Source organism: Gymnoscopelus microlampas (assembly GCF_963454915.1).
Source record: "Gymnoscopelus microlampas genome assembly, chromosome: 8".
Lineage (NCBI taxonomy): Eukaryota > Metazoa > Chordata > Actinopteri > Myctophiformes > Myctophidae > Gymnoscopelus > Gymnoscopelus microlampas.
In genome coordinates this window covers 57959707-57984573 of record NC_139945.1, presented here as the reverse complement: position 1 = coordinate 57984573, position 24867 = coordinate 57959707, and the positions used below count along the sequence as shown (strand labels likewise).

General features: G+C 42.1%; 2 protein-coding genes across 3 annotated transcripts in view; one reads left to right on the top strand and one right to left on the bottom strand.

The window, feature by feature from the left end:
* Positions 1–23005, top strand: part of man2a1 (mannosidase, alpha, class 2A, member 1) — a 62297-nt gene extending 39292 nt beyond the window's left edge. For both annotated transcript variants that reach the window (XM_084065394.1, XM_084065393.1), the window contains exons 20-24: positions 7878–8019; positions 9447–9577; positions 10783–10974; positions 11480–11593; positions 17856–23005. In XM_084065394.1, the coding sequence (XP_083921520.1) occupies positions 7878–8019; positions 9447–9577; positions 10783–10974; positions 11480–11593; positions 17856–18041 (765 nt within the window). In that variant the 3' untranslated portion in view covers positions 18042–23005. The remainder of the gene's footprint in view (positions 1–7877; positions 8020–9446; positions 9578–10782; positions 10975–11479; positions 11594–17855) is intronic.
* LOC311050670 (uncharacterized protein) overlaps positions 1–24867 on the bottom strand; it is a gene marked incomplete at its 3' end in the record, with an annotated part of 728236 nt that overhangs the window by 276651 nt on the left and 426718 nt on the right. The gene's annotated exons all lie outside the window — the stretch shown is intronic.

Here is a 24867-nt window from a genome sequence, read left to right as displayed (position 1 = left end):
TGTTTTAGGGGGGGGGGGGAATCACGGCACCCCGTCTTTAACAGTTTGCAAAAAGTACGGAGGTACAGTTATACAATAATGCTAAAGGGATAACACAAAAAGCCCTGAGGGCTTGTTTCCATCGTGGTCCGAGGGTTAGGGTTAATATTCATGCGCCTCTGCAACTTTTTTTCCAAATACGTATCATTTTGGGTGTCCTTGACATGAAAAATGTTTGAGAGCCACTGATATTAGCAACATATGTTTATTTAAAAAAAAAAAACTTTTAGGATTTAGAAGACATTTGGTAGAATCCCAGAATCAAAGATTTGAGTTAAAAATGTTTGCTTTAAAAGAGATATATATTCAAATATTTATATTAATGGTCATGGATATGTTTCCTGAACAATATTACTATACTGTTTACACTGTTGGTCAATAGTGATGATTGTTCTACCGCAATGGTTCTCAAACTTTTTCATGTAAAAAAAAACAACCCAAAAAAACCCAAATCAAATGTATTTGGTTGCGGACCCCCATCTGAAAATATGTTGTGCCAGGGACCCCCAGAAGCAAAGATATTTGTTAAAAATGTTTGCTTTTAACAAATGTATATATTTAAAAAAAATCATAATTCTCAAAAAATAGCAGATCTACAAGCTCACAGCGTGTCAGAGTGTGAACTAGATCTGCTATTTTTTTTTAGATAGTAGATCTGCTATTTTTGTCACTTTGTGCCGCACTATGAGTTTGTAGATCTGCTATTTTTGAAAAGTTGTGTGCAAATATTTGAAGATAATACAGTATGCATTTTTAAAGCGAACATTTTAAAACTCAAAACTTTGCTTCTGGGGGGTTCCTGGAACAAAATATTTTGACATGACATGGGTCCGCAGCCAAATACATATAATAGTTGGGGGTCGTTGACATGAAACAGTTTGAATATAGCAACATAAGTTTTTCAGAAAACTGTTTGGAATCATTTTGATCATCATTTTGAAAAAAGCTGATCTACAAGCTCACAACGCCTCGCATTGCGAGGCGTTGTGAGCTTGTAGTTCGGCTATTTTCGCAATATTATCTGTGGAACCAAGTCAAACTAAATGTAATGCCTACAATTCCAAGTGCTTGTCAGGGTGGGGGTCCTCAGTTCAAATAGGATTCTTTTGGGGGGTCGCGGCCTGAAAAGGTTGAGAACCACTGGCCTAATGCATATTAAACTGGGGTTCCTTGAAATTAAAAAATCACACCCAGTGTGAAGAGAGTGGTGCCTTTGAATTAGTGTAACTGGTTGCATCCTTGTGTTGCAATAAGCTGCAGCTGTTGATGCCGTGCTCAAACGGACGGACGGACGGACCCTCACACACACTGTTACGGTCTCCACACAGTACTACAATAAAGCAATGGCTCGAAGTGGAGACCCCAACATAAATTGGACACCAAACAATTTGGAAAGATTTAAATGTTCTTTATTAATTCCCACAGTGGAAATAAGGAAACAAACAATATGAGAAATACCTTACCAAACTGAATGAATGAACCAAAAGGAGGCCTGGAGATGCCGGCAAAACTAAATAGAATGGAGGGGGGACCAGGCCACCCCCTATAGGGACGCCGAAGCTGCTTCCCCCTCCCTACCTAACAAAATAGCAATACTAAACTAAAAACTAAGCGAAAACAGGGAACTGCCGGCCATCTCCAGGCCAAACTAAAGTTAACAAACTTAAAGAAAAGGCTTTGTAGCCAGAACAAAGGAGGATGTGGGAACTGGTGTGTTGCTGGGTCTGTGTCTGTAGAAAGACTGAAGCTGGCTGGTTTTATAGTGCCTTGATTGGGGTGGCAGCAATTACAGATCAGCTGCAGGTGTGCCAGCCTGAGTGAGAGGAGAGACAGTGGTGTTTAGTGAATGATTGAGTCAGTGATTGAATGAATGATACATGATATGTCATGGCCACACGCAACACCCCCACCCTATGATGGCGAATACCGGGAGTGCAACGTAAGGTCATTCAGCAATCAGAAAAACACCGTGACAGTGTGTCGGCCAGGACATTATCCTTGCCACGGATATGCCTAACCTCCACATTGAAATACTGCATGAAAATAGACCACCTCATTAACCTTCTGTTTGTGTTCCGCATCTGGTTCAGGAAAACGAGAGGGTTGTGATCAGTATACACGAGCGTAGGCTCGCTAGAAGAGCCTACATAAACCTCGAAATGCTTTAGAGCCAAAATAAGCGCGAGCGCTTCCTTCTCAATTGTGGAATACACACGTTGATGGCGATTGAATTTCTTTGAGTAATACGAGACCGGGTGCTCAAGCCCATCATCTCCATCCTGGAGTAGGACCGCACCCGCCCCCGCATCACTCGCATCCACTGCAAGTTTAAATGGCCGCTCGAACATGGGTGCAGCAAGAACTGGAGCATTAGTTAACAAGGCTTTTACACTATCAAAGGAATGCTGACAGCTCGGAGACCATTTGTAACGCACTTTTGGGCTCAACAAGTCGGTTAATGGGGCTGCGACGGCGGAAAAGTTCTTACAGAAACTTCTATAGTATCCTGCCATTCCTAAATACCGCATTAGACCACGGCGAGTGACAGGAGGAGGAAACGAGAGGATTGCTTCAACTTTAGAATGGACAGGCTTAACTTGACCCCGACCCACAATTTTGCCGAGGTACGTCACTGTAGCCTGCCCAAACTCACACTTAGCTAGATTTAAAGTGAGATTGGCCTGACTCAACCTGCCAAAGACTGTACGAAGCTGTTCAATGTGTTCCTCCCATGTTTTGGAATAAACGACAATGTCGTCCAAATAAGCCTCGCAGCCCGATAAACCCGACAGAACTGTGTTGACTAAACGCTGAAACGTTGCTGGAGCGTTTCGAACACCAAATGGCATTACGGTGTACTCTAGAAAAGCGTCAGGGGTCACAAAGGCAGATATAGCTTGAGCCCTAGGTGTTAACGGCACCTGCCAATAACCTTTTAGTAGGTCGAGTTTTGTAACGTACTTGGCACGGCCAACATTATCTACACAGTCATCTATCCTAGGTAGAGGATAACAGTCAGGTTTTGTGACCCCGTTCACCTTTCGATAGTCGGTGCAAAACCGATCCGAGCCATCAGATTTCATAGCCAAAAGACAGGGTGAACTCCAAGCACTTGTGCTAGGTACAGCTATGCCGTTTTCCAACATGTAGTTCACCTGTTTTTGGAGACGAAGCCTTTTTTCAGGATTAACACGATATGCGTGTTGTTTAATTGGCGGAGAATCATTAACATCAATATCATGCTGCAACACATGTGTGCGAGTCGGCACATCTGAGAAGAGAGTTAAATTAGAGCCAATTAAACCGATCACATCCTCGCGCTGACACTGAACCAAATGTGGAAGACAATCATTAAGGTTAGAAAGCATTTCTGAGTTTTTAAGTCGCCCATGAACGACATCACTGGATATACCTACAATATCATCTTGATCGTCCTGAGATTCAGGAAGAGGAACACTGGCGTCGCTAGACAGTGCCAGAGTTACCTTATCACCAGTGGACAGCTCCGGTGCCACACTGACCTCTGCACCGTCAGTAGGGGTGGAAACAGACTGAGACTCCCTGTCAAAATAAGGCTTCAACATGTTAATATGACACAGCCGACTATGCCGTCGACGTTCAGGGGTGTCAATGATGTAGTCTCGGTCGCCCACCTTCTTCTTGACCAGGTAAGGGCCACTATATCGTGCCTGCAAAGCAGAACCGGGAATGGGCAGTAAAACCAGAACCTTATCACCAGGACTAAAACTCCTGCTTTTTGCATCTTTATCAAACCATCTCTTCATTTTACCCTGTGCAACGGTCATGTTTTGTTTTGCCAATTCACAAGCGCGGAGAAGTTTGAAACGGAATTTTGAGACATAGTCGAGTAGATTTTGAGGCTTGCTATCACCCAGCCACTTTTCCTGCAAAAGTCTAAGGGGCCCTCTCACTGTATGTGCAAAGACCAGTTCGGCGGGACTAAAGCCGAGGGACTCTTGTACCACCTCACGAGCGGCAAAGAGGAGGAGATGGACACCCTCGTCCCAGTCCCTGTCGAATTCAAAGCAGTAGGTACGCAACATAGACTTCAATGTCCTATGGAAACGTTCGATGGCTCCCTGACTCTCTGGGTGGTAAGCACTTGAACACACATGGGTGATGTTAAGTTGTTTCATAACTTGCGCAAAAACCCGTGACATGAAGTTAGTTCCTTGATCAGACTGTGCAATTTTGGGTAGACCGAACACAGAGAAGAACTTGACCAAGGCCTTAACAACAGCTGGAGCTGTAATCGAACGCAAAGGAATGGCCTCTGGAAAACGAGTCGCCGTGCACATGATAGTTAAGAGGAATTTGTTACCACTCTTGGTGCGAGGCAAAGGCCCAACACAGTCAATTTGCACGCGCTCAAACGGTTCACCAATAACTGGAATCGGGTAAAGTGGATATGGAGGGATGAATTGACTCTTAGCAACCTGGCATACATGACATGTTTTGCAATGGTGACGCACGTCACCTTTAAGCCCTGGCCAGAAAAAGTACCGCAAGATACGATCAAAAGTCTTATTAATCCCAAGGTGACCAGAAAGTGGGTTATCGTGAGCTAGTTTCAAGATTTCACTTCGGTATGTTTGAGGGATAACTATCTGTTCCACCACCCCCCAACCATCATGGGCAGACAGCTGCGGAGGTGTCCACTTACGCATGAGCACGTCACTTTTGAGGAAAACCCCCGTTGACAAATCCTCTAACTCCTCTCCTGAAATAACACATTCAAAGAGAGGAGCTAGTGTCGCATCCTGCTTTTGATCGGCAACTAGCTGTTCACGCGACATGCATACCTTCGAATCAATCTTAGGCAAAACAAAAGAATTGGCAGGGGCCTCCGGAGAGGCAGGTGGAGAAGCTGAACAGTCAACCAGAAAACTGTCAGACAGTTCCACCTCAGCATCCAGTTTCTGACGCTCGGCCATTGCCCGCGTCACAGCACAGACTGAAAACACTTTTGGAAACTTTAACGCCAAATCGTCTGAGTTTTCTGGCAGAGGAACAGCAATTACCTCTGGATTAATGAGCAATTTCCCACCAGCCAAATCATTACCTAAGAGAAGAGTCACCCCCTCGATTGGGAGTTGCGCACGCAGCCCCACCTTAACACACCCCCTGACCAAATCTGAGTCAAGATAAATGTTATGGAGTGGCAGACCTACATACTGCATATCAAACCCCCTCACCAACACATCTGATTTAGCTGCAGACTTTTTAGAAAATGGCAACACATGCTCTAGAATTACAGACTGATTGGACGCAGTGTCCCTGATGATACTAACAGGTACCTTTGGGTCTCCCTCTGTCAGAGAGACAAAACCTTTCATTAGAAATGGCTGAAAGTCAGGGTCAGGAACGCGCACCGGCTCTTCTGAAACAGAAGGCAACGGAGACTCACTTTTAATCAACACAACCGCTTTAGGTGGTTGAGACTTGTTTTTGAGAGTGTAGCATTTGTTTATGGTATGACCAAGTTTTTTGCAATAGCTACAAGTTGGTCTTTCCTTAGCCCCCTCCCCACTATCTGACTTATCTGGCTTCTCCTCAACCTCCCGTTTAGCAAATGGGACAGAAGTTTTTGGGGAAACATTGTCCGAGTGAGAAAAATTAGATTTACGCCATGAGGAAGAATAAGAACTTCGATCCGAGGACAAATGAGTCTTCTCAAAACTGTCCTTGTGGGTGAGCACATACTCGTCCGCAAGGACAGTTGCATTTGAGAGAGTAGAAGCCTTTTGCTCATTAACATAGGTTGCAATCCTATCTGGTAAGCAATTCTTAAACTCTTCTAGTAGGAGGAGCTCACGCAACTGATTAAACTCTGTGACTTTTGATGACTGACACCAGCGGTCAAACAAAGCCTCCTTCTCCCGACCAAACTCTGCAAATGTGTGACTGTCTGACTTCTTGTACCGGCGAAACTTTTGCCTATAGGCTTCAGGAACCAATTCAAATGCTCTGAGCACTGCAGCCTTGACTTTGTCATAATCGAGACTATCACCTGGTGACAAAGATGCATATGCCTCCTGGGCTTTCCCAGTAAACACGCATTGCAGCAATAATGGCCAAACCTTTTTGGGCCATTTCAAGGCATCAGCCGTGCGCTCAAAGAGACCAAAGTAATTATCCACATTTTTAACATTAAATGGAGGAATCATTCGAATGCATTTGTTAACATCAAAATCAGATTTGGTACCACTTGAATGTTGTGGAGAGGGCTGGTTTAGCTCTAACTCTTTTAGGCGGATTTCCTTTTTAGTCTGCTCTTCCAGCTCCATCTGCTTAAACCTCAACTCCTGCTCTTTAAGCTTGGCTGTCCTCTCATTGTCCTTGTCCTGCAATTCTATTCGGCGCAGCTCTAGCTCCAATTCCAACCTCCTAATACTCTGATCAGGAGCAGCCTGTTTTGCTGGTGAAGCGGCTATACCAGGATCTGGCAACATGCCTTGCTGAAACAATGCAGTATGCACTTCATGCTTTACAGTTTTCTTTGCTTGAGTCTTTGAGACTGTGACCTTGTAGTGATCAGCAATAGAAATTAAATTATCCTTGGTACACTTTCTGAATGCTTCCAGGGAAGGCTGTTTCACAAAATCTTCCAGCTTAAACTCCATTTTGAAACTTACTTTTAACCTTTCTGTATTGAAACTTTATCGCAAAGCGACAATAAACAAGCGGAAAAATTGCAAAAAAGCAATATTGGCCTAAACCACAAAACGCTTGAAACAAAATACAAATTAGGCAAAAAGCCAATGCTTGATGAGACACAGACAGACCAGCAAGTGAAAAACACTGCCCAACACAACACTCAGCAAAAGTGGTGTCTTAATAAAGTGGTGTGTACAAACTTGGGTCTACCAATGCAAACAACAAATTTATCAGAAACTCAGTAGTCATAAGTTATATTAACTTATTGCTGATGCAACTGTTATACTTATTATTATGCAAACAAAAGATAGCCCAAACTAATTCAATGAATTTTAATGAAGGTGGACAAAATAAATCCAAACCTTCAAATCAAATGTGCACACCAACAAAGTTCAACTTACTCAACTAGAGAAAAAAAAAATAGTTTTGACGAGCCCCCATTATGTTACGGTCTCCACACAGTACTACAATAAAGCAATGGCTCGAAGTGGAGACCCCAACATAAATTGGACACCAAACAATTTGGAAAGATTTAAATGTTCTTTATTAATTCCCACAGTGGAAATAAGGAAACAAACAATATGAGAAATACCTTACCAAACTGAATGAATGAACCAAAAGGAGGCCTGGAGATGCCGGCAAAACTAAATAGAATGGAGGGGGGACCAGGCCACCCCCTATAGGGACACCGAAGCTGCTTCCCCCTCCCTACCTAACAAAATAGCAATACTAAACTAAAAACTAAGCGAAAACAGGGAACTGCCGGCCATCTCCAGGCCAAACTAAAGTTAACAAACTTAAAGAAAAGGCTTTGTAGCCAGAACAAAGGAGGATGTGGGAACTGGTGTGTTGCTGGGTCTGTGTCTGTAGAAAGACTGAAGCTGGCTGGTTTTATAGTGCCTTGATTGGGGCGGCAGCAATTACAGATCAGCTGCAGGTGTGCCAGCCTGAGTGAGAGGAGAGACAGTGGTGTTTAGTGAATGATTGAGTCAGTGATTGAATGAATGATACATGATATGTCATGGCCACACGCAACACACACACACACATGGTCAAGTGTAGGAGTGGCTCGCACCACTCCAAAAAGTAAAGAGAATCACAGAGCTAAATGGTTCATATACTGTAATAGATGTTTGACAACATTGTTTTGTGTGTGTCAGATCCAGCCTCGTAGAACTATGTCCAAGCTGCCTCTCCAAGCCAACTTCTACCCCATGACCAGCATGGCCTACGTGCAGGACCCAGCCACCCGCCTCACCCTGCTCTCCGCTCAGTCCCTGGGGGCCGCGAGCCTCAAGTCAGGTCAGTGCTGAATACACTAACAGTAACTATTACAACTAGGAAGTAGGGATGCACAATATAGATGTATTTTTTATCTGATTACCTGATTGTCAGTCAAATTGATCGATTGATTGATTACTTTATTAACAGTGTTCAAAGACAAGCACAGGGAAGTACAGTTACTAGTTACTTTGTAGATTTTGATTATTATTACAAAACATACATTAACCACTTCAGCCCTATATACATTTCGCTATGCGACGCATTGTGAGCTTGTAGATCTGCTATTTTCAAAAGATTTTTAAATATTTGAAAACTTTCGTTTTTTTTAAACAATATATTTATTGGTATTTTCAATTATATAACATAGCAATAACAATATGGCTCTTGTGTTAAATGTCTATAAATAATCAAACAAAAACAGAGCAAATAGACGTCACATAGAATACATACACATACATAATAACAATATGAAAAACAAAAACAGAAAAATAAGCATTTATAATCAGGGGTGCACACATAACCTTTTAGGTCTAGTACTCAGAAGAGCACCTGGAGATGTGACTTGGTGCGCACCAAATAAATGGTCCCGTCCCGTTTTGTCAACGGGGGGCTGGGATTTAGCACTGTGCCCCACCGGGACAGTTGTGTCAACGGGGGGTGCTGCGCGAGAAAAAAGGACGCTCTGCTTCCAAAATCCGCCGTTTTTCGCCGTTTTTTTTTCTCACGCCGTTTGGTGAACCCCCCAAGGTTGGTGCCCTGTGCTGCGCTGCTTTTATCCGCCAGATTTGGGACGTTCACGGCATATTTTGCACCATTACGGTGCGTTCAGCATCAGTGACGAGTGCCTCTAACAGGCGCTGCTGGCTGCGTGCAGCGATCTGCAAGTCGCAGCGTGTCAACATGCGACGCAACACTCACACAATCACGTGCAGCATGCGTCCCCTCCTCCTGCGCCTAATGGCTGTACATGGGGCCGACGCGTGCTTTTGTGTGATTGTGTGAGTGTGGCTTCAGGAAGTAAATTCCTAGCCTCGATCTCCAGGCTTTTATTTTTTTGTTTTGCTAAAAAATAAAAGCTTGGAAATTCCTGTCCCAGCTGTTGGTACGCAAAAGCGCCTCGCGTGGTCTGATGTGCCGCGCATTATTTATTTTGGGTGCGCATGCGCACCTGCGCACCAGTTATGTGCACCCCTGTTTATAATGATGACATTCTACTTTGGTACTTTAAATACATTTTGATACCAATACTTTTGTACTTTTACTCAAGTCAATTTTGAATTCCGGACTTTTACTTGTAACCGAGTATTTCTACATTGCAGTATTGATACTTTTACTTAAGTACAAAATGTGAGTGCTTTTTCCACCACTGCTAGTAATACTAAGGAGTAATGCTTATGCTACTAATATTTATACTCCAACTACTCTCTCTCTCTCTCTCTTTGCAGGTGAACTAGAGGTCATTCTAGACCGCAGGTTGAATCAGGATGACAACAGAGGTCTGGGTCAGGGCGTCACCGACAACAAAGTGACCGCCAGCGCGTTCAGACTGCTGCTGGAGAGGAGAGAGGGAAAGGAGGTAAGGATAGGAGACTAGGAGGTGAGGCTAGCACCTTTAGGGAACTATCATCCGCCCGGTGACGGATACAACAATAAAAGGCCTATGCGCCTGTGTGGATGTGCTTCACACACACACAGACACGCACACGCACGCGCACGCGCACACACGCACGCACGCACGCACGCACGCACGCACGCACGCACGCACGCACGCACGCACGCGCACGTAGGTACGCATGTACACAAAATGCCCCAAATGTGTAAGGACCTTTACTCTTGTGAAAATTATCCCAATAGACCATATTCACACGGCGGCCATATTGCCATTAAGTCAATGAAATGCCACCCCAGCTGCCACAGCAAATTAGAGAATGTAGAAGAATTGTTATTTTGATCAGCATTTGCCTGTTATCTCTCTTATGGGACCACAGGCTCTATGCACAGCAGCCATATTGGAAAGAAATTGGGCCACTTCTTACTTCCTTCACAGGTGTTACCAATGATACTAATGAAGGTTCTGTTCCATTCTGGTCAGGGTGCTGATATCGTGCATGTTGGCTCACTAGAAACACCCCTTATGGTGGGTGTGTAACTCTGAGAGTGTACACATGGAACCAAATGGATCCCTACCATTTGTACGCTCTCAGAGTTATGGGGGTCCTTGAAAATAAGACAACCACTATGCCACACTAAATGGAACGGAACCCGAATAAATAATGGGCCTTGATATGAAAAGGGCAGGGCCGGAGTGGGACTCCAAATCTGGCCGGGAGATACACGCCCACCCAGGCCACCCTGCGCGCGCGCAGATTTTTTTTGGGGGGCCCTTTTTTTGGGGGGCCTTATTTTTGGGGGGCCTTACAAAAGGGGGGCTTTTTTGGGGGTTAAAGGTAGGGGGGAGGCCCGCAGCTGCACTGAGCTGCAAGCAACACTGACTGCATTGAATTGAAATTGACTGTGGTTGGCCTGGCCTGAGCTTAGGAGAGATTTTTTTTGCTGCATCACTTAAGCGCCGCGCTGGCTGTGGATGGCTGGCCTGACCTGATATTTTTTTTTGATGTAAAAAAAAATATATATTTTTTTTTTTTTTTTTTTTTTTTTAGCCAGGCCACTAGAGGGCAGGCCACCGGGAATAGTCCCGGTCCTCCCGACGGCCAATCCGGGCCTGGAAAAGGGTTGAAAACCACTGCAATTAATCTATATTTTGCTACTGTTGTTTTTCAGGAGGATAAAGTGTCTCCAGTGAGCTATCCCTCCATAGTCAGCCACATGTCTCTGCTGTTCCTCAACCATCCTCTGTTGACCATGGCCGTCAGCTCTGACAGCACCTCTGTGGCCCTGCGCTCCAGCAGGCCCCTGGCATCCTCCATGCCCTGCGACATCCACCTGCTTAATCTGAGGAGCATACAGAACAAGGTATGTGACATACACCTCCTTAATCTGAGGAGCATACAGAACAAGGTATGTGACATACACCTCCTTAATCTGAGGAGCATACAGAACAAGGTGTGTGACATACGGCTGCCTAATCTGAGGAGCGTACAACACATGGTACTATGGCCATTTTAACATGAGCACAGTGTGCAGTGTGTGTGTGTGTGTGTGTGTGTGTGTGTGTGTGTGTGTGTGTGTGTGTGTGTGTGTGTGTGTGTGTTTGTGTGTACACAATGGAGTGTGTACAGGGAACAAGCAAATTCAAAACTTGATCACACGCTTCAAAAGAGCACCACAATTCATTCTTCAATTCACCGATTTGGATCGTCACATAATCAAATAAATGTGATCTCTACAATTTATGAAATTAAATTATTCCATTAAAACATAGTTATAACATACAGTAGTAATGTAGTGTGACATCATCATGTTTTGCCTGTCCCGTGTTTTTTTTCCAGTGTAATATATATATATTTTTTCTAATCAGGGAGAAGGAGGCGGGCCATCAGACGAATCAGCCCTCATTCTGCACAGGAAGGGATTTGACTGTCGCTTTGCACACACACACACTGGACTGCTGTGTACAACAACACAGGGAAAGGTACGCGCACACGCACGCACGCACGCACGCACAAAACAAAGTATTTGCAGCAGACAATGACAAGCAGTGGGCATATACTTTCCACGGAGGGACACTTTATTTTGAAACCTCTGGATTGGATCTAACAAATGCTGTTATGTAATGCCATATAGCCAATTAGCAAAATGATGGACGGTAGGAAAAAAATTATGCACATACAAAACCAAACAAGTAAGATTATGCATAACACAATCAACCTCATGGTCATCTCTGGAGAGTCCTTCTGCATTTGTGTGTCTGCTTGTCTGTGTACCGCACACAAGTTGTTCAATCCATGTATCCATCCATCCATCGATCCATCTAGTCTCACTACTGGGGGCTTCCCATCATAGTTCAGTGGCTTAATGCCATTTTTTAACATCACCGTTACGAAGCGGATACAAGCGCTACATTTAGCATGACGCTTCTTTAGGACCTACTGGATGGACGGATGGATTCTACAGTAGCTCTTTTTTTTTAAAGAAATAAAATAAAAGCAGCATTGTTGAGAATGGTGAGGCCTTTAGGAGGGCCACTCCATTCCAGCGTACCGCAAGCGGAGCTAATACCATTAGACGGCCCAATCTAGTGGTATCGGCCCAAGGAACCATCACGCCAGAAGGAAATGTTTGGATCGGGATGGTACGGAGGATCTGGTACAGCGCTCAGGTCCTGGACCTGGTGAGACGGAGGAGGAGCCCGGCCAGGAGGCCAACCACAGAGCCTAGTCCCTCCACGTGCCAGAGCCTCCCCCGAGTTCCGGCAGAGTAGTTCTGGAGAAGCGGACTGATTGGCCCTGTCTTTCCCTATAGGACTGACCGTGGGTGCTACTGGGACGTAAGTCGGGGCTTGATCAACCCTGGCTGGGTCACCTGGGCGAGGGTGTATGTTGCGAGACCCGAAACACCCTATGACCCCAGGCTACAACACTGATGATGCGTCCCAGTTGCATCCATGTGATGTATTTCTTTATTTATTAGAATGTGGAATAATGGTTTCAGCCCTACTGTACACATCGTTAAAGAGGTGGTGCCATGGTTTTGCACTTTTTCTGTTTTTCATGTGTCTATGAGGTTGATAGAACTTCATTAAGCCCCCTGGTGGTGTTTTATGGTGTTTTATGTCTTCTCTGACTATTTTGAGTTTCTACCTGGAGGCTGAAACCTTGAGGGTCAAACGTGCCAATAGAAAAACAGCGCTTTAGTGACATAGTAAAAACATACCCTCCCCCTCATTATCATAACACAACAGGTGTGGGCATGAGGAGGAGGAGGGACTAGGACAGGTGGGTGGTGCTAAGGTGGTGGAGGAGGTGCTAAGGTGAAAACCAGGTATAATTAATGAACTGGAGGCGTGTCCACATAAAAACATAATTTTAACAATTTCTGTACACTTTTTTGAAAAAAATCTTCATCCTAGTATAGCCATAATACCTGATGATTACGTTTTGGGGGAGGGGGGGGGGGGGGAATCACTGAAAATCACGGCACCCCGTCTTTAATGATCAGCTAACACAGGGAATGTGTCTGAACCTTCCCTAAAACATCCGGGACAACACTCCACACGTCCCAGACTCTCCTCCCTTCAGGCTCCCAAACTGTGGAACAAACTCTCCAGTGCAGTTAGGACTCACTCCCAATCTTACAATTTACAATGTAGGCATTTAGCAGACGCTCTTAATCCAGAGCGATTTACAGTAAGCAAGGACAACACAAGGTAATACATCAAATGCACAGAAATAGTAATCTAGGATCATAGGTAAACCTATCATCAATCTAACAGTGGAATATAAAAAAAGATATATAGCGCGATACAGTATGACGTCACAATGATACATATCGTCACGTTGGCTCGTATGACATGGGGTTGCTTTCATATGCATCGACACAACAGGGAACAAAGAGCATGGTACCACACAGAACAATTTACAATTTAGGCATTTAGCAGACGCTCTTAATACAGAAGGACAACACAAGATAATACATCAAAAGCATAGAAATAGTAATCTAATAATAAAGTAATACATAAGTAAACCAATAATCTAAAAATGTCTAATACATATGTAAACCAAGAACATATCATCAGCCTGTACATTGAAACTACACACTCACTATAGGATGCCAGGGCAACAATGACCTGGCATCTGTCTACATAACATGCTATCTAAATGACATCTTAGCCTTTGCATAAGCCTGCAAGGTCGTCGAGGCTAGGGCAAGTGCTACAATCTTCCTCCGTAATCTGAAGACTCACCTCGTCAGACTCCACCTTAGCCCGTAGGTAGCACTTGCCCTAGCCTTTACGACCTTGCAGGCTTATGCAAAGGTTGGAATGTAATGTAGATACCATGTTATGTAGACAGATGCCAGGTTCATAGTTGACCTGGCATCCTATAGTTTGTATAGTATCAATGTACAGATGATTTACTTTCGATATTATACTGTTTAGACCAGCGGTTCTCAAACTATGGGTCGCGACCCAAAGTGGGGTCACGGGAGGGTGCCGTTGGGATCGCGCATTGGTAACAAAAAAAAGACCATTAAAAAAAAAAAAAAAAACAATTTGACCAACATGAAGGGGACTGTGATGAATGCAATTAGTGTTCATTGAGTACACCCTTGCAGTAGCCTAGTCAGGCAGGGTTGTTATATAAGCCTGACCAGCTGTACCTATTTTGCTGATTAACACAGTAAATGGCAGAAAGAGAACTGTTTGAGTTTATGACAGGGAAGGCCACTTGATTTCTCATATACACAGACAGCTCCGCCTCCAACGCTGGCTGAGTGAGGCACACATTTTAGCTGTTCATAAATGATTTACTCAGGACTTATGTTCAATATGAGCGGGTGGTACGAATACATGGACCACCTGAAACCTGTGTTCCGATGCATTGTGAGCTTGTAGATCAGCTATTTTTGCTACTTTTGTGTGACACTGTATAATATGACGAAGTAGGGCGTTCATTTTCAAAAATAAAATAAGAAGTTGAAATATGGAGATACAAGGTTTCTGCCTGACGGCAAACGAAATGCAAACACACATCCTGTCCTGCTGCAGTGTATCAAATAGCAGTGGAATGTACACACATGCACGCTCACGTGCACACACTGGTGCACTGCTCAGAGCAACACAAGGAAAGATCAACACACACACACACACACACACACACACACACACACACACACACACACACACACACACACACACACACATGACCTCTCGGCCGTGACAGGAAGTAAGAACGAGGTCGGCAGGAAACCACTCTATTTCTGTTTCCTGTTGTTGCGATGACAAGTGAACTGTGAACTAAGATAATCGTAAAGTTCTCTAGCTCTGAAACCCAGTGAGAATGTCGGGCCTTTCAGCCATGACTCATCTAAAAAGTTTGTTTCTTTTTGCCTCTATGTGTTGACAGTTAACACAAAATGTACCCTTTAGAAGTTCATGAAGTGTCATGGACCCATTGTTATGGGTCGTAAGTAAATATCCCCTTTATTTTACACTTCCTACGTTTTGATTTTCATTATTGTATTTCAAAAGCTTTTCAAAAATGCAAACCTTTTCGTAAATAAATCAATAAAATCAACCATTTTTCTAAAGAATTGCATAAATACATACAAAAATACAATACATTCCATACATTTGAAAAGCAAAAAAAAAGACGTTTAAGAAGTAGTGAAAATAGCTACAAGCTCACAACGCGCCGGTGGTGGGCACATAACAAAATGGTCTTTTAGGTCTCCGATGAAAAGGTTTGGGAATCGATGGTATAGTCACACACACACACACACACACACACACACACACACACACTCACTCACTCACTCACTCACTCACTCACTCACTCACTCTGCTCATGTCTATCATTGTCTCCCTGCCATGCCGAAAGGCATGGCGAGAGAGTATGTTTTGCACCCTGTCCGTCCGTCCGTGTGACCTGGCGGAGACCTGTGCTCCGAGGAGCACTCTTTCTAGTTGAAGCATGTAAGATGATTCTATGACACTTACATAACACTCAGTCCCTTTTCTCAACACATGAACCAGTAGAAAGGGTTAAAGATAAGGGCTACTGGTGACCTTTTGGCCCCTGAGTAAACAAAACCTCAACCAAGCCTTAGAGGACCTGGAATGTGAAGAAACAGCACAGCTTAACATAAGGTTACAGAGAGCAGAACATGAATGGGGGAGGAAAACTCAATTAGAAATGTACTGTAGACCACTGGTTCTTAAAGTGGGGTCTGGGGACCCCCAGGGGTCCTTGAGGGGGTTCCAGGGGGTCCCCAGCAAAAAGAGTTACTGCAAAATCAGTTTAGCCACTTTAACCCTATATACTGTATACACATTGGCTAACCATTTTTAAACATTTTAACAGCGCACATCTTGTATGGGCGTCCCTGACACAAAATATTTTCATATGGGGGTCCGCTGCCAAATACATATTAATTTGGGGGTCCTTGACATGAAAATGTTTGAGAACCACTGATGTAGACAGACAGACAGACAGACAGACAGACAGACAGACAGACAGACAGACAGACAGACAGACAGAACAGTAAATATGAACATACACCCATAGCATCTGTGAATGTATAAAAGTATAGTTTTGCGAGTATAAAATAACGCTTCAGTGGTTTAGTTTTCATTTAGTTTCTAAGTTAATTTGCACATAGTTAAAACAGTAATTTTGGGAGAGGACAAAAGACTTTCCTATTTAATAAAGCATTTGGTTAGCTTTTTAGGTTTTAACCCCAGGGTTTTCTTTGCCCCCTTGCTTGTTTTTAATTGTTTCTTTTTAAGACCCTCCTTTTTAGATTTTTTTATGCAAATGTTTTTATTCTGTACTGTAGCACTTTGAGGTGAGGAAGTGCAATACAAATAAAATGTAGTATTATTATTATTATTATTATTATTATATGAGAAAGGAAGAGTAAACAAATCCTTAAGAAGGTAGGATACAATAACCAAAACAAATTAGGCAAAAAATGAGGTGCTGGAGAGGACAAAAAAGGGGCTTGTCAGGTGGCCCTCCTAGGAATCCTAAAAAATATATATATATATATATATATATAGCAAAATACATAAGTACTACAGTATAGTGACAAAGATAATGCTGGGTAACAGTCTTGCAATAATGTGTGCTATACATTTATTTTTATTTTTACATTAGAAACTACACACAACGTTTCCCGTCGGCCTCCATTCTAAGGCGCACACTAAAACCCCTGTCTAGCCCTTGTAGTTTTTTCTCCTCGCATTTCCCATGTTAACATAAACGGTCAGAACTCAAACATGGCGGCTCCGTTTGACACGTGGTCTGCACTAGTAGACGCAGGGACATGTGCACGTTGTTTACAAACAGTCCATCGCGCATTCTAAAGGATTTTAACGGGGCCTATGGCGACGTGAAAAAAACAAAAAACAACAATAAAACCTTGGCACTGGTGAGTACATTCTGAGATTAGTCCTTGGCAGTGGATGTGTTAAAACCGGGAAAGCATCTGTGTCATTTTAGATTTTTGCGTTGGTTATTCAAAAATAGCAGATATACAAGCTCACAGCAAGCATGTACATCTGCTATTTTTGAAAAAAAATTCTTAATGGGTTAATCAAAAAAGTAAGAAAATAACCTATCCCCGCGTTTCCTAGGGCGTTGTGGGCCTCACTTCCCGTCGATTTGATCAGGTATCAGGGATCAAATAGGCTCTATGCACAGCAGCCATATTATCACTTCCTTCACAGGTGTTACCAATGATACTAATGAAGGCTCTGTTCCATTTAGTGTAGCACAGTGGTTTCCACGACCCCCATAACTCTGAGAGTGTACAAATGGAACCAAATGGACCCTTACGGGTCCATTTGGTTCCATTTGTACACTCTCAGAGTTACACACCTGTAAGGCGCCATTTGGAAGCCCATGAGGGTCCCTGGACCCCAACTGTAGACCCACTGGTGTAGCAGAGTGTTTCCAGTGAGCCAACATGCACAATATCAGCACCCTGAGTCTGACTCTGTTTGACCAGAATGGAACAGAGCCTTCATTAGTATCATTGGTAACACCTGTGAATGTCTTCATAATATGGCTGCTGTGAATAGAGCCTATTGACAGGAAGTGATGCCCACAACGTCCTAGGAAACGTGTGGATAGTTGGAGCTCTAATTCACATGATGCTATGTTGTACAGTGCATATAGTGACGTATAATAAATATATTTTTTCTCTGTGTCTCTCTCTCTCTCTCTCTCCAGTTGGATCTAGACAAGCTGTTCTCAGACCTGCACTTCCACTCGGTCTCCCCGGTCACGCTGTCTCTGATGCACCCAGCCGCCGATCCGGAGTCGGAATCCAACCAGCAGCCTCCCGCCGGCGCCAACCCCAAGGAGGTCCACCTCAGCCCGATGGAGGTCAACACATACCGAGTACAACTGCAGTGAAAACACATTCCCTATCATAGAATATCATGACATAAAACATCCTCAGCCAGTTGGGTGGGCCAATGCTTTTGAGTTTTTCGAGTGGACCTGATCTAGAAAAGGTTGGGGCTGCAATAGCATCAAACGTAACTGAACGAAGAGTCTTTGATGACAATATCATTCACAGTGGTGGAAAAAAAGTTCTCAAAATATTTTACTTAAAGGTAGGGTAAGTGATATTTTTTGGGTAAAACAAAAAGCATTTTGTTAAAATGTCAAAATATATTTGATATTCTGATAGTAATCATTGCTATAAGGTGTTTTTTCAGTAACAGGAGTCTCCCTGTCTCTCCAGCTCTTTAATAAACAGAAAATACATTTTCCGGTAGGTGTCAAAATCTCAGCCAATCAGGAGAAAGTACCCATTTTTAAGCTTCATTTGTATAGTGTTCCAGTTCTAATTTTGCCTGCTCATTTCTTAGTGTCATCACTTCCAATTTCACTTGTTTAATCTGTATCCTGATTGAGTTCTCTGTCCTGATTGGATAAAATTGGAAATTAAACTGAAACTGAAACGAAAATGCATTTTCTGTTTTATAAAGAGCTGGAGAGACAAGGAGACTCCTTTTACTGAACAAACACTCTATAGCAATGAGTACTATCAGAATATAGAGCTATTTAACACTTAATTTAACCAAAGAAAATCACTTACCCTACCTTTAAGTAAAAGTACCAATACTGCAATGTAGAAATACTCAAGTTACAAGTGGAAGTTCGTAATTAAAAATGTACTTGAGTAAAAGTGCAAAAGTATTGGTATCAAAATGTACTTAAAGTATCAAAAGTAAAAGTAGTAAATGTCCAGTTTCACAAGTCATGTCTAAAATAAAATAAAAAAATCCTTTGAAAATAGCAGATCTACAAGCTCGCAATGCGTCGCATCGCGACGCATTGTGAGCTTGTAGATCGGCTATTTTCAAATTGCCGAAATGTATATAGAGCTGAAGTGGTTAATATATGTTTTATAATAATAATCAAAATCTACAAAGTAACTACTAACTGAAGTTTTCATAAATAATTTCAGTAAAAGAATTGAAAATTGGAATATTGTCACTGTCAGGTGGATAACCTTGTATGACCAAAACACATTTTTTCAGGAAATGAAAAAAAGAACCCGTGTTCCGAAGGATCCAATGTAGTTATTATTTAGTCACAAGCTCTCGTTAAATAACTTTACCCTGGGTGCGCTCCTCTTCCCAGGGTAACCAGAACGCTCGCCCCAAAACACACTCGTCCCCATTTTTTTCCCCCGCGGACCGCTCCCCCCCAGCGGTTCTTGTATTATTGTTTTTGTTTTACTGAGGTTAAGTTTAGGAAGAAGTTTAGAGTTAGGCATAGTTTTACTGTGGTTACATTTAGGAATAAGGTTAGGTTTAGACGTAGTTTTACTGAGGTTAAGCTTAGGTATAAGGTTAGGTTTATGCATAGTTTTACTGAGGTTAAGCTTAGGAATAAGGTTAGGTTTATGCATAGTTTTACTGAGGTTAAGCTTAGGAATAAGGTTAGGTTTATGCATAGTTTTACTGAGGTTAAGCTTAGGAATAAGGTTAGGTTTAGGCATAGTTTTTTACTGAGGTTACGTTTAGGAATAAGGTTAGGTTTAGGCATAGTTTTACTGAGGTTACGTTTAGGAATAATAAGGTTAGGTTTAGACATAGTTTTACTGAGGTTACGTTTAGGAATAAGGTTAGGTTTAGACATAGTTTTACTGAGGTTACGTTTAGGAATAAGGTTAGGTTTAGGCATAGTTTTACTGAGGTTACGTTTAGGAATAAGGTTAGGTTTGGGCATAGTTTTACTGAAGTTACGTTTAGGCATACCAGGTGGTGACCGTTCCGAGGTTGCCAGATTTGACCCGGGGCGAGCGTGTTTTGGGGCGAGTGTTCCCAGGACCTGAGCGTCACACTCTCAAGTGTCCATCGTTACTTGGCGCAGCGCCCTGGGCACTTCAAGCAGACAATAGCTCATGTTTTGGAAAGGAGTTGCCGGTCATTTGATCCTCCTGCTGATTGTGTCTGACAACCTGGTAATTTATGACCCAATGGTTTTATCAGGTCTGGTTTCAGCCGCTCCCACCAAAACATGGTCGGCTAGCGTTAAACGTGTTTGAGCCCAGCAATGGTTGGTCGGTTCAGAAAGTTACGTGCATAGATAAACACTGTGCACTCTGGACAGGATAACCAAAGCGCTTCTCTGCTCAAAAAAAGCTTTCTGTGGACATCGCCCCTTGAACTCTCCCGTATGAGTCCACTCTGTTTGTAAAATCGGCACAAATCAGGGATATTTAACTTATGATTGATGTTTGTGCACATACCACTTAATGTATTTATTTTCACTTCCTCTTAAGTACCAAAACAACATATTTTACATGCACGGTTTTTAGAACATATTTTGCCGGCATCTTCCAATATCATATAACAGCTACAGATTGTTTTAATGTTAGACAAGGCAAGTGAATAAGCAGCCAAGCTTTTATCTACTAAGTCCAGCCTATAACAAAGTCTAGTTTTACCCTGAAACACCCCCAAAACAAGTAAAGACCTCTAATGATCCCCCAAGGGAAATTCGGTTGCCAAAAGGCACCACAGCAGTTACGATACAGTTACAAGGCAAGGAAAGTTACTTGTTACTTACTCCCCACAAAAAGGTCTGAGAGCACAGAACTCTAAAAAACACTAGAATAACTTGTCCACCACAGGACACATTAACACATTGTGTGCCAGAGGTTTATTAAAATAGGGTACGTTCAGTGCCAGCATATCTTCCATCCACTTGCGTTGATATGTTTCGTGCTGTAGAAGCCCCGACACGGAAGTGCATGTAAACAAAGCGTGCGCGACTGCGCGCGAGACGGCGGAGGGTCCCGACTAACGCCTGGAACAATAATATTTCTAACGCGATCCTCCATTGCAGAGTGATCGCCGATCGAAAACGGCTCACTTCCACCACGTTAAAAAGAAATGGAGATATTAAGCTTTTAGCCAAGGAGTTAACATTGGAGCGGCTGACCGGAAATATTTTTGACATGGATCGACATCCGGCCTCTCCTTCTCAGAAACTCCTTGGATGATCCCAAAGTTTCGTTAGAGAGCCCCACGTGGGCCCCACGTATTAAAAAAAATGGGCCAAAAACGGTCCGGATCGTTTATGGCACATGACGCATGGCTTCTCAAAAACGGTCCAGACCGTTTATGGCACTCAATGTGTTAAAAGGGAATTTCGCCCGACTTTTTTCTTACCTTATTTATAATGTTATGATATCCTAGAGCGAGTGGTACAGTAGAAAACAATCATAACTCCATCCCGGGTCCGCTGCAGCAAAAAAAACGCACGTATGGGACTTGCTCTAAACAGCGACAGCGAGACTTCCGGTGGGGCACATTGCTGCGGCGGACACGGGATGGAGTTTGGATTTTTTTCTACTGTACCACTCGAAAAATGTCGGGCGAAATTCTCCTTTTAAGGACCAAGGGTGTGTTCATGTGACAATGCACTCATGTTTTACCCTGAATGCCCCCTGCCTGCCAGTCAAATGATTTTTAAGTTAAGTTAAATAAATACATAAATAAATACATACATACTGTACATAAAATAAGCTATCTGAATGCAGAACACAATTACATAAACACAATGAATATAAGAGTCTTTCAGGAATGTCTGATTCAATAAATACATTATGTTTCCAGGGTTTTTAGTCCGTCCACCACTTTGGACCCAAACTAAATGACCTAAAAAACAACTGGATTCATTGCCATGGTATCTGCTGTGTATCCATCACGAAACAATAACCCCTTACTGGTAACCCAATGGGCTTTCCTCTAGGGCCACCAATAGGGCAAATATTAAACAACAAAATCTAATAGGCAGATTGCTGGATGAACCCCACTGATTTTGGTGACCCCATGTTTTTTTTACTCTAGTGATACCCTTCAGTCAGTTTACAGCTGGGTGTAAAAAGTACCATTGCCTAGCATTGCCTGCTAGTGAGGCTTTTAGACACCCTTCACACCGCACCTTTATTTTACCTATGGGGCGGAATCTGTTAATGCTTTGTCAATGCAAATGTGTGGATTCGCAAGAAAGATGCCCAAGACCATGAATCCACTCATTTGCATTGACAAAGCATTGGCAGATTCCACCCCATTAGTAAAATAAGTCTTGTTTTTATATTGTATTATGAATTATTCCAATCCATCCAGTCTTTTTAACCATACAAATAATTGTACATGTTTCAAAGCACAACCTGACCTTATTGAGCCAACAGGGAAGGTACTCTGTGAAAGTCTTGTGTATTTACTGTGAAGACTGCTCTTTATGTATAATTCCAGCAAATGCTGGATTTTTTTGTTTATTCTACAAAACAATCATTACAGAGATGTGTTCATGTTTATATCACCATTACACATACTAGCAGATTAAAGGCCATGTATATCAGTGAACAAAATATTCAAGTTCAATATTATGTACAAACATATTCCTCATATTGAGTGCTAATTAATCATAGAGATTGAGGAAATTATACGGTATATGTAATGTTGGTGGAATTTCTTCTTGCAATTGCGCTGTAAATTGTTCTGTAATAATATTACGTAATATTGACTCTCAAAGTGACAAAGAGATTAATGTAAATTTTAAAGATGGAAGTACAGCACCATCATATGAGAAATTCAACATTGGATTTTGAGCACAAACTACTGTACATGACAAAACAGCTGGATAAACCAGGCTCATATATTATGTCTTAGCACAGTAACAATGTGCCATAAGGACCAGTACAATGCTGTTACAATAGTCTACTGTAAGCTATTCTTTAAAGCAGTGATCCTCAATATTTTTATTTTCATTTCAAGGACCTCCAGTTTGATATGCTTTGGACCACAGACCCCCATTTGATTATATATATATATATATATATATATATATATATATATATATATATATATATATATATATATATATATATATATATATATAAAAGAAGCAAAATAGTGAAAATAGCCAATCTACAAGCTCCCAATGCACCGCGCTGCCACACATTATAATTTTGTTTGCATACAAGCAATGTAATGCACTGCTACGCGTTTGTAGATTTGCTATTTTCGCTATTTGTCATACAGAAGTATACAGTATGTATACAGTCAGTATACAGAATGACCCCCCACATGTGTGTGTACACACACATGTGGGGGGTCTCTGCTTTTGTCAGATGTAAGAAGAAAATATGGTTGGGCAACACTGTCTTTCAACAGCAAACAATGTTATTGGTGAATTGTTACATGCAGCAACACAAGATGGATGAATCACTGCTGCTGTAGAATGAAATAATGCAGCCCTTTGAGACTGATGGGAGTCTCGTAAATGAATGTTTTACTGTAATTTAATGTGAGTGAGTGAGTGAGTGCGTGCGTGCGTGCGTGCGTGCGTGCGTGCGTGCGTGCGTGCGTGCGTGCGTGCGTGCGTGTGTGTGAATGTGTGTGAATGTGTGTGTGCGTGCGTGCGTGCGTGCGTGCACGTGCATGCTCATCTAGACAAGCTGTATACCTCTACAGCAGTGTCATAGTTCTTTTTTCAAATATAATGTGATGGTTACTTTATAATTATTTAATTATGTATTGCGGGAATTTGTAAATTTGTGTGTGTACTGTATATGTTTGCAAGGACATTACGTGATTGAAGTTTTTAATAGGGTTGGAAATTAATGGTTTGTGATTGTGAAAGTTATTATAGTTATTGGACTTAAATGATTCCTTTCCACGTGAATACAGACATTTTACACGCTGAAATCCATCACCTATAGCCTTGTAGTTAAAAAATAAATTACCAAAACACAGATAATCATATCCTAAAAAACAGTTATGACTTATATGTTATATTTCATAACACATAATGTGCCTTAACTTTCATGCTTTACTAATTTACTCCATAATGTGCCTTAACCTTCGTAGTTTGCTAGTCTACATTAACTTTGGGACATTGCTTATTGCATGGACATTTTGGAATGAAGCTGCACTGCACGGCAGACTTTGGTGACGTTTGTCCTGTAACCTACTGGATTTTATGTGAAGGGAATATGGGGGAAAATATAAAAATGTGATTTTACTTTGTTGTCAGTGCTTTTTTTTCGCTTTAAAACGAGGAAAGATTAAGTATTTGAGGTTAAAAAGTGGAGGATGTTTAAAAGAAGACTACTTATTTTCAGTGGTGGGAAAAGTACGTAAAACGTTTTACTTAAGTAAAAGTATCAATACTGCAATGTAGAAACACCCCGTTATAAGTAAAAGTCCTGAATTAAAAATGCACTTGAGTAAAAGTACAAAAGTAATTGGCAAGTTTTCAAATGTATAAAACTCTTTTGAGTTTTATACATTTTATTTTTTTTATATTAATAGCAGATCTACAAGCTTGTAGATCGGCTATTTTCAAATGGCCGATATGTATATAGGGCTGAAGTGGGTGATGTCCCAGATAGCAAAAGATGGTTATTCAACGTTGAATTATAGTGGTTATGGTTGATTTTTGGTTACGATTGAAGACTGATGGTTTTTCAACATTGAATCACTGTTGTTTTGCAGTGCAAAATTCAATGATTGAAATGCCAACATTGAATCAGCGTTTAATCTATGGTGCAAATTCAATGATTGAAATGCCAACATTGAATCAGCGTTTAATCTATGGTGCAAATTCAATGATTGAAATGCCAACATTGAATCAGCGTTTAATCTATGGTGCAAATTCAATGATTGAAATGCCAACATTGAATCAGCGTTTTATCTATGGTGCAAATTCA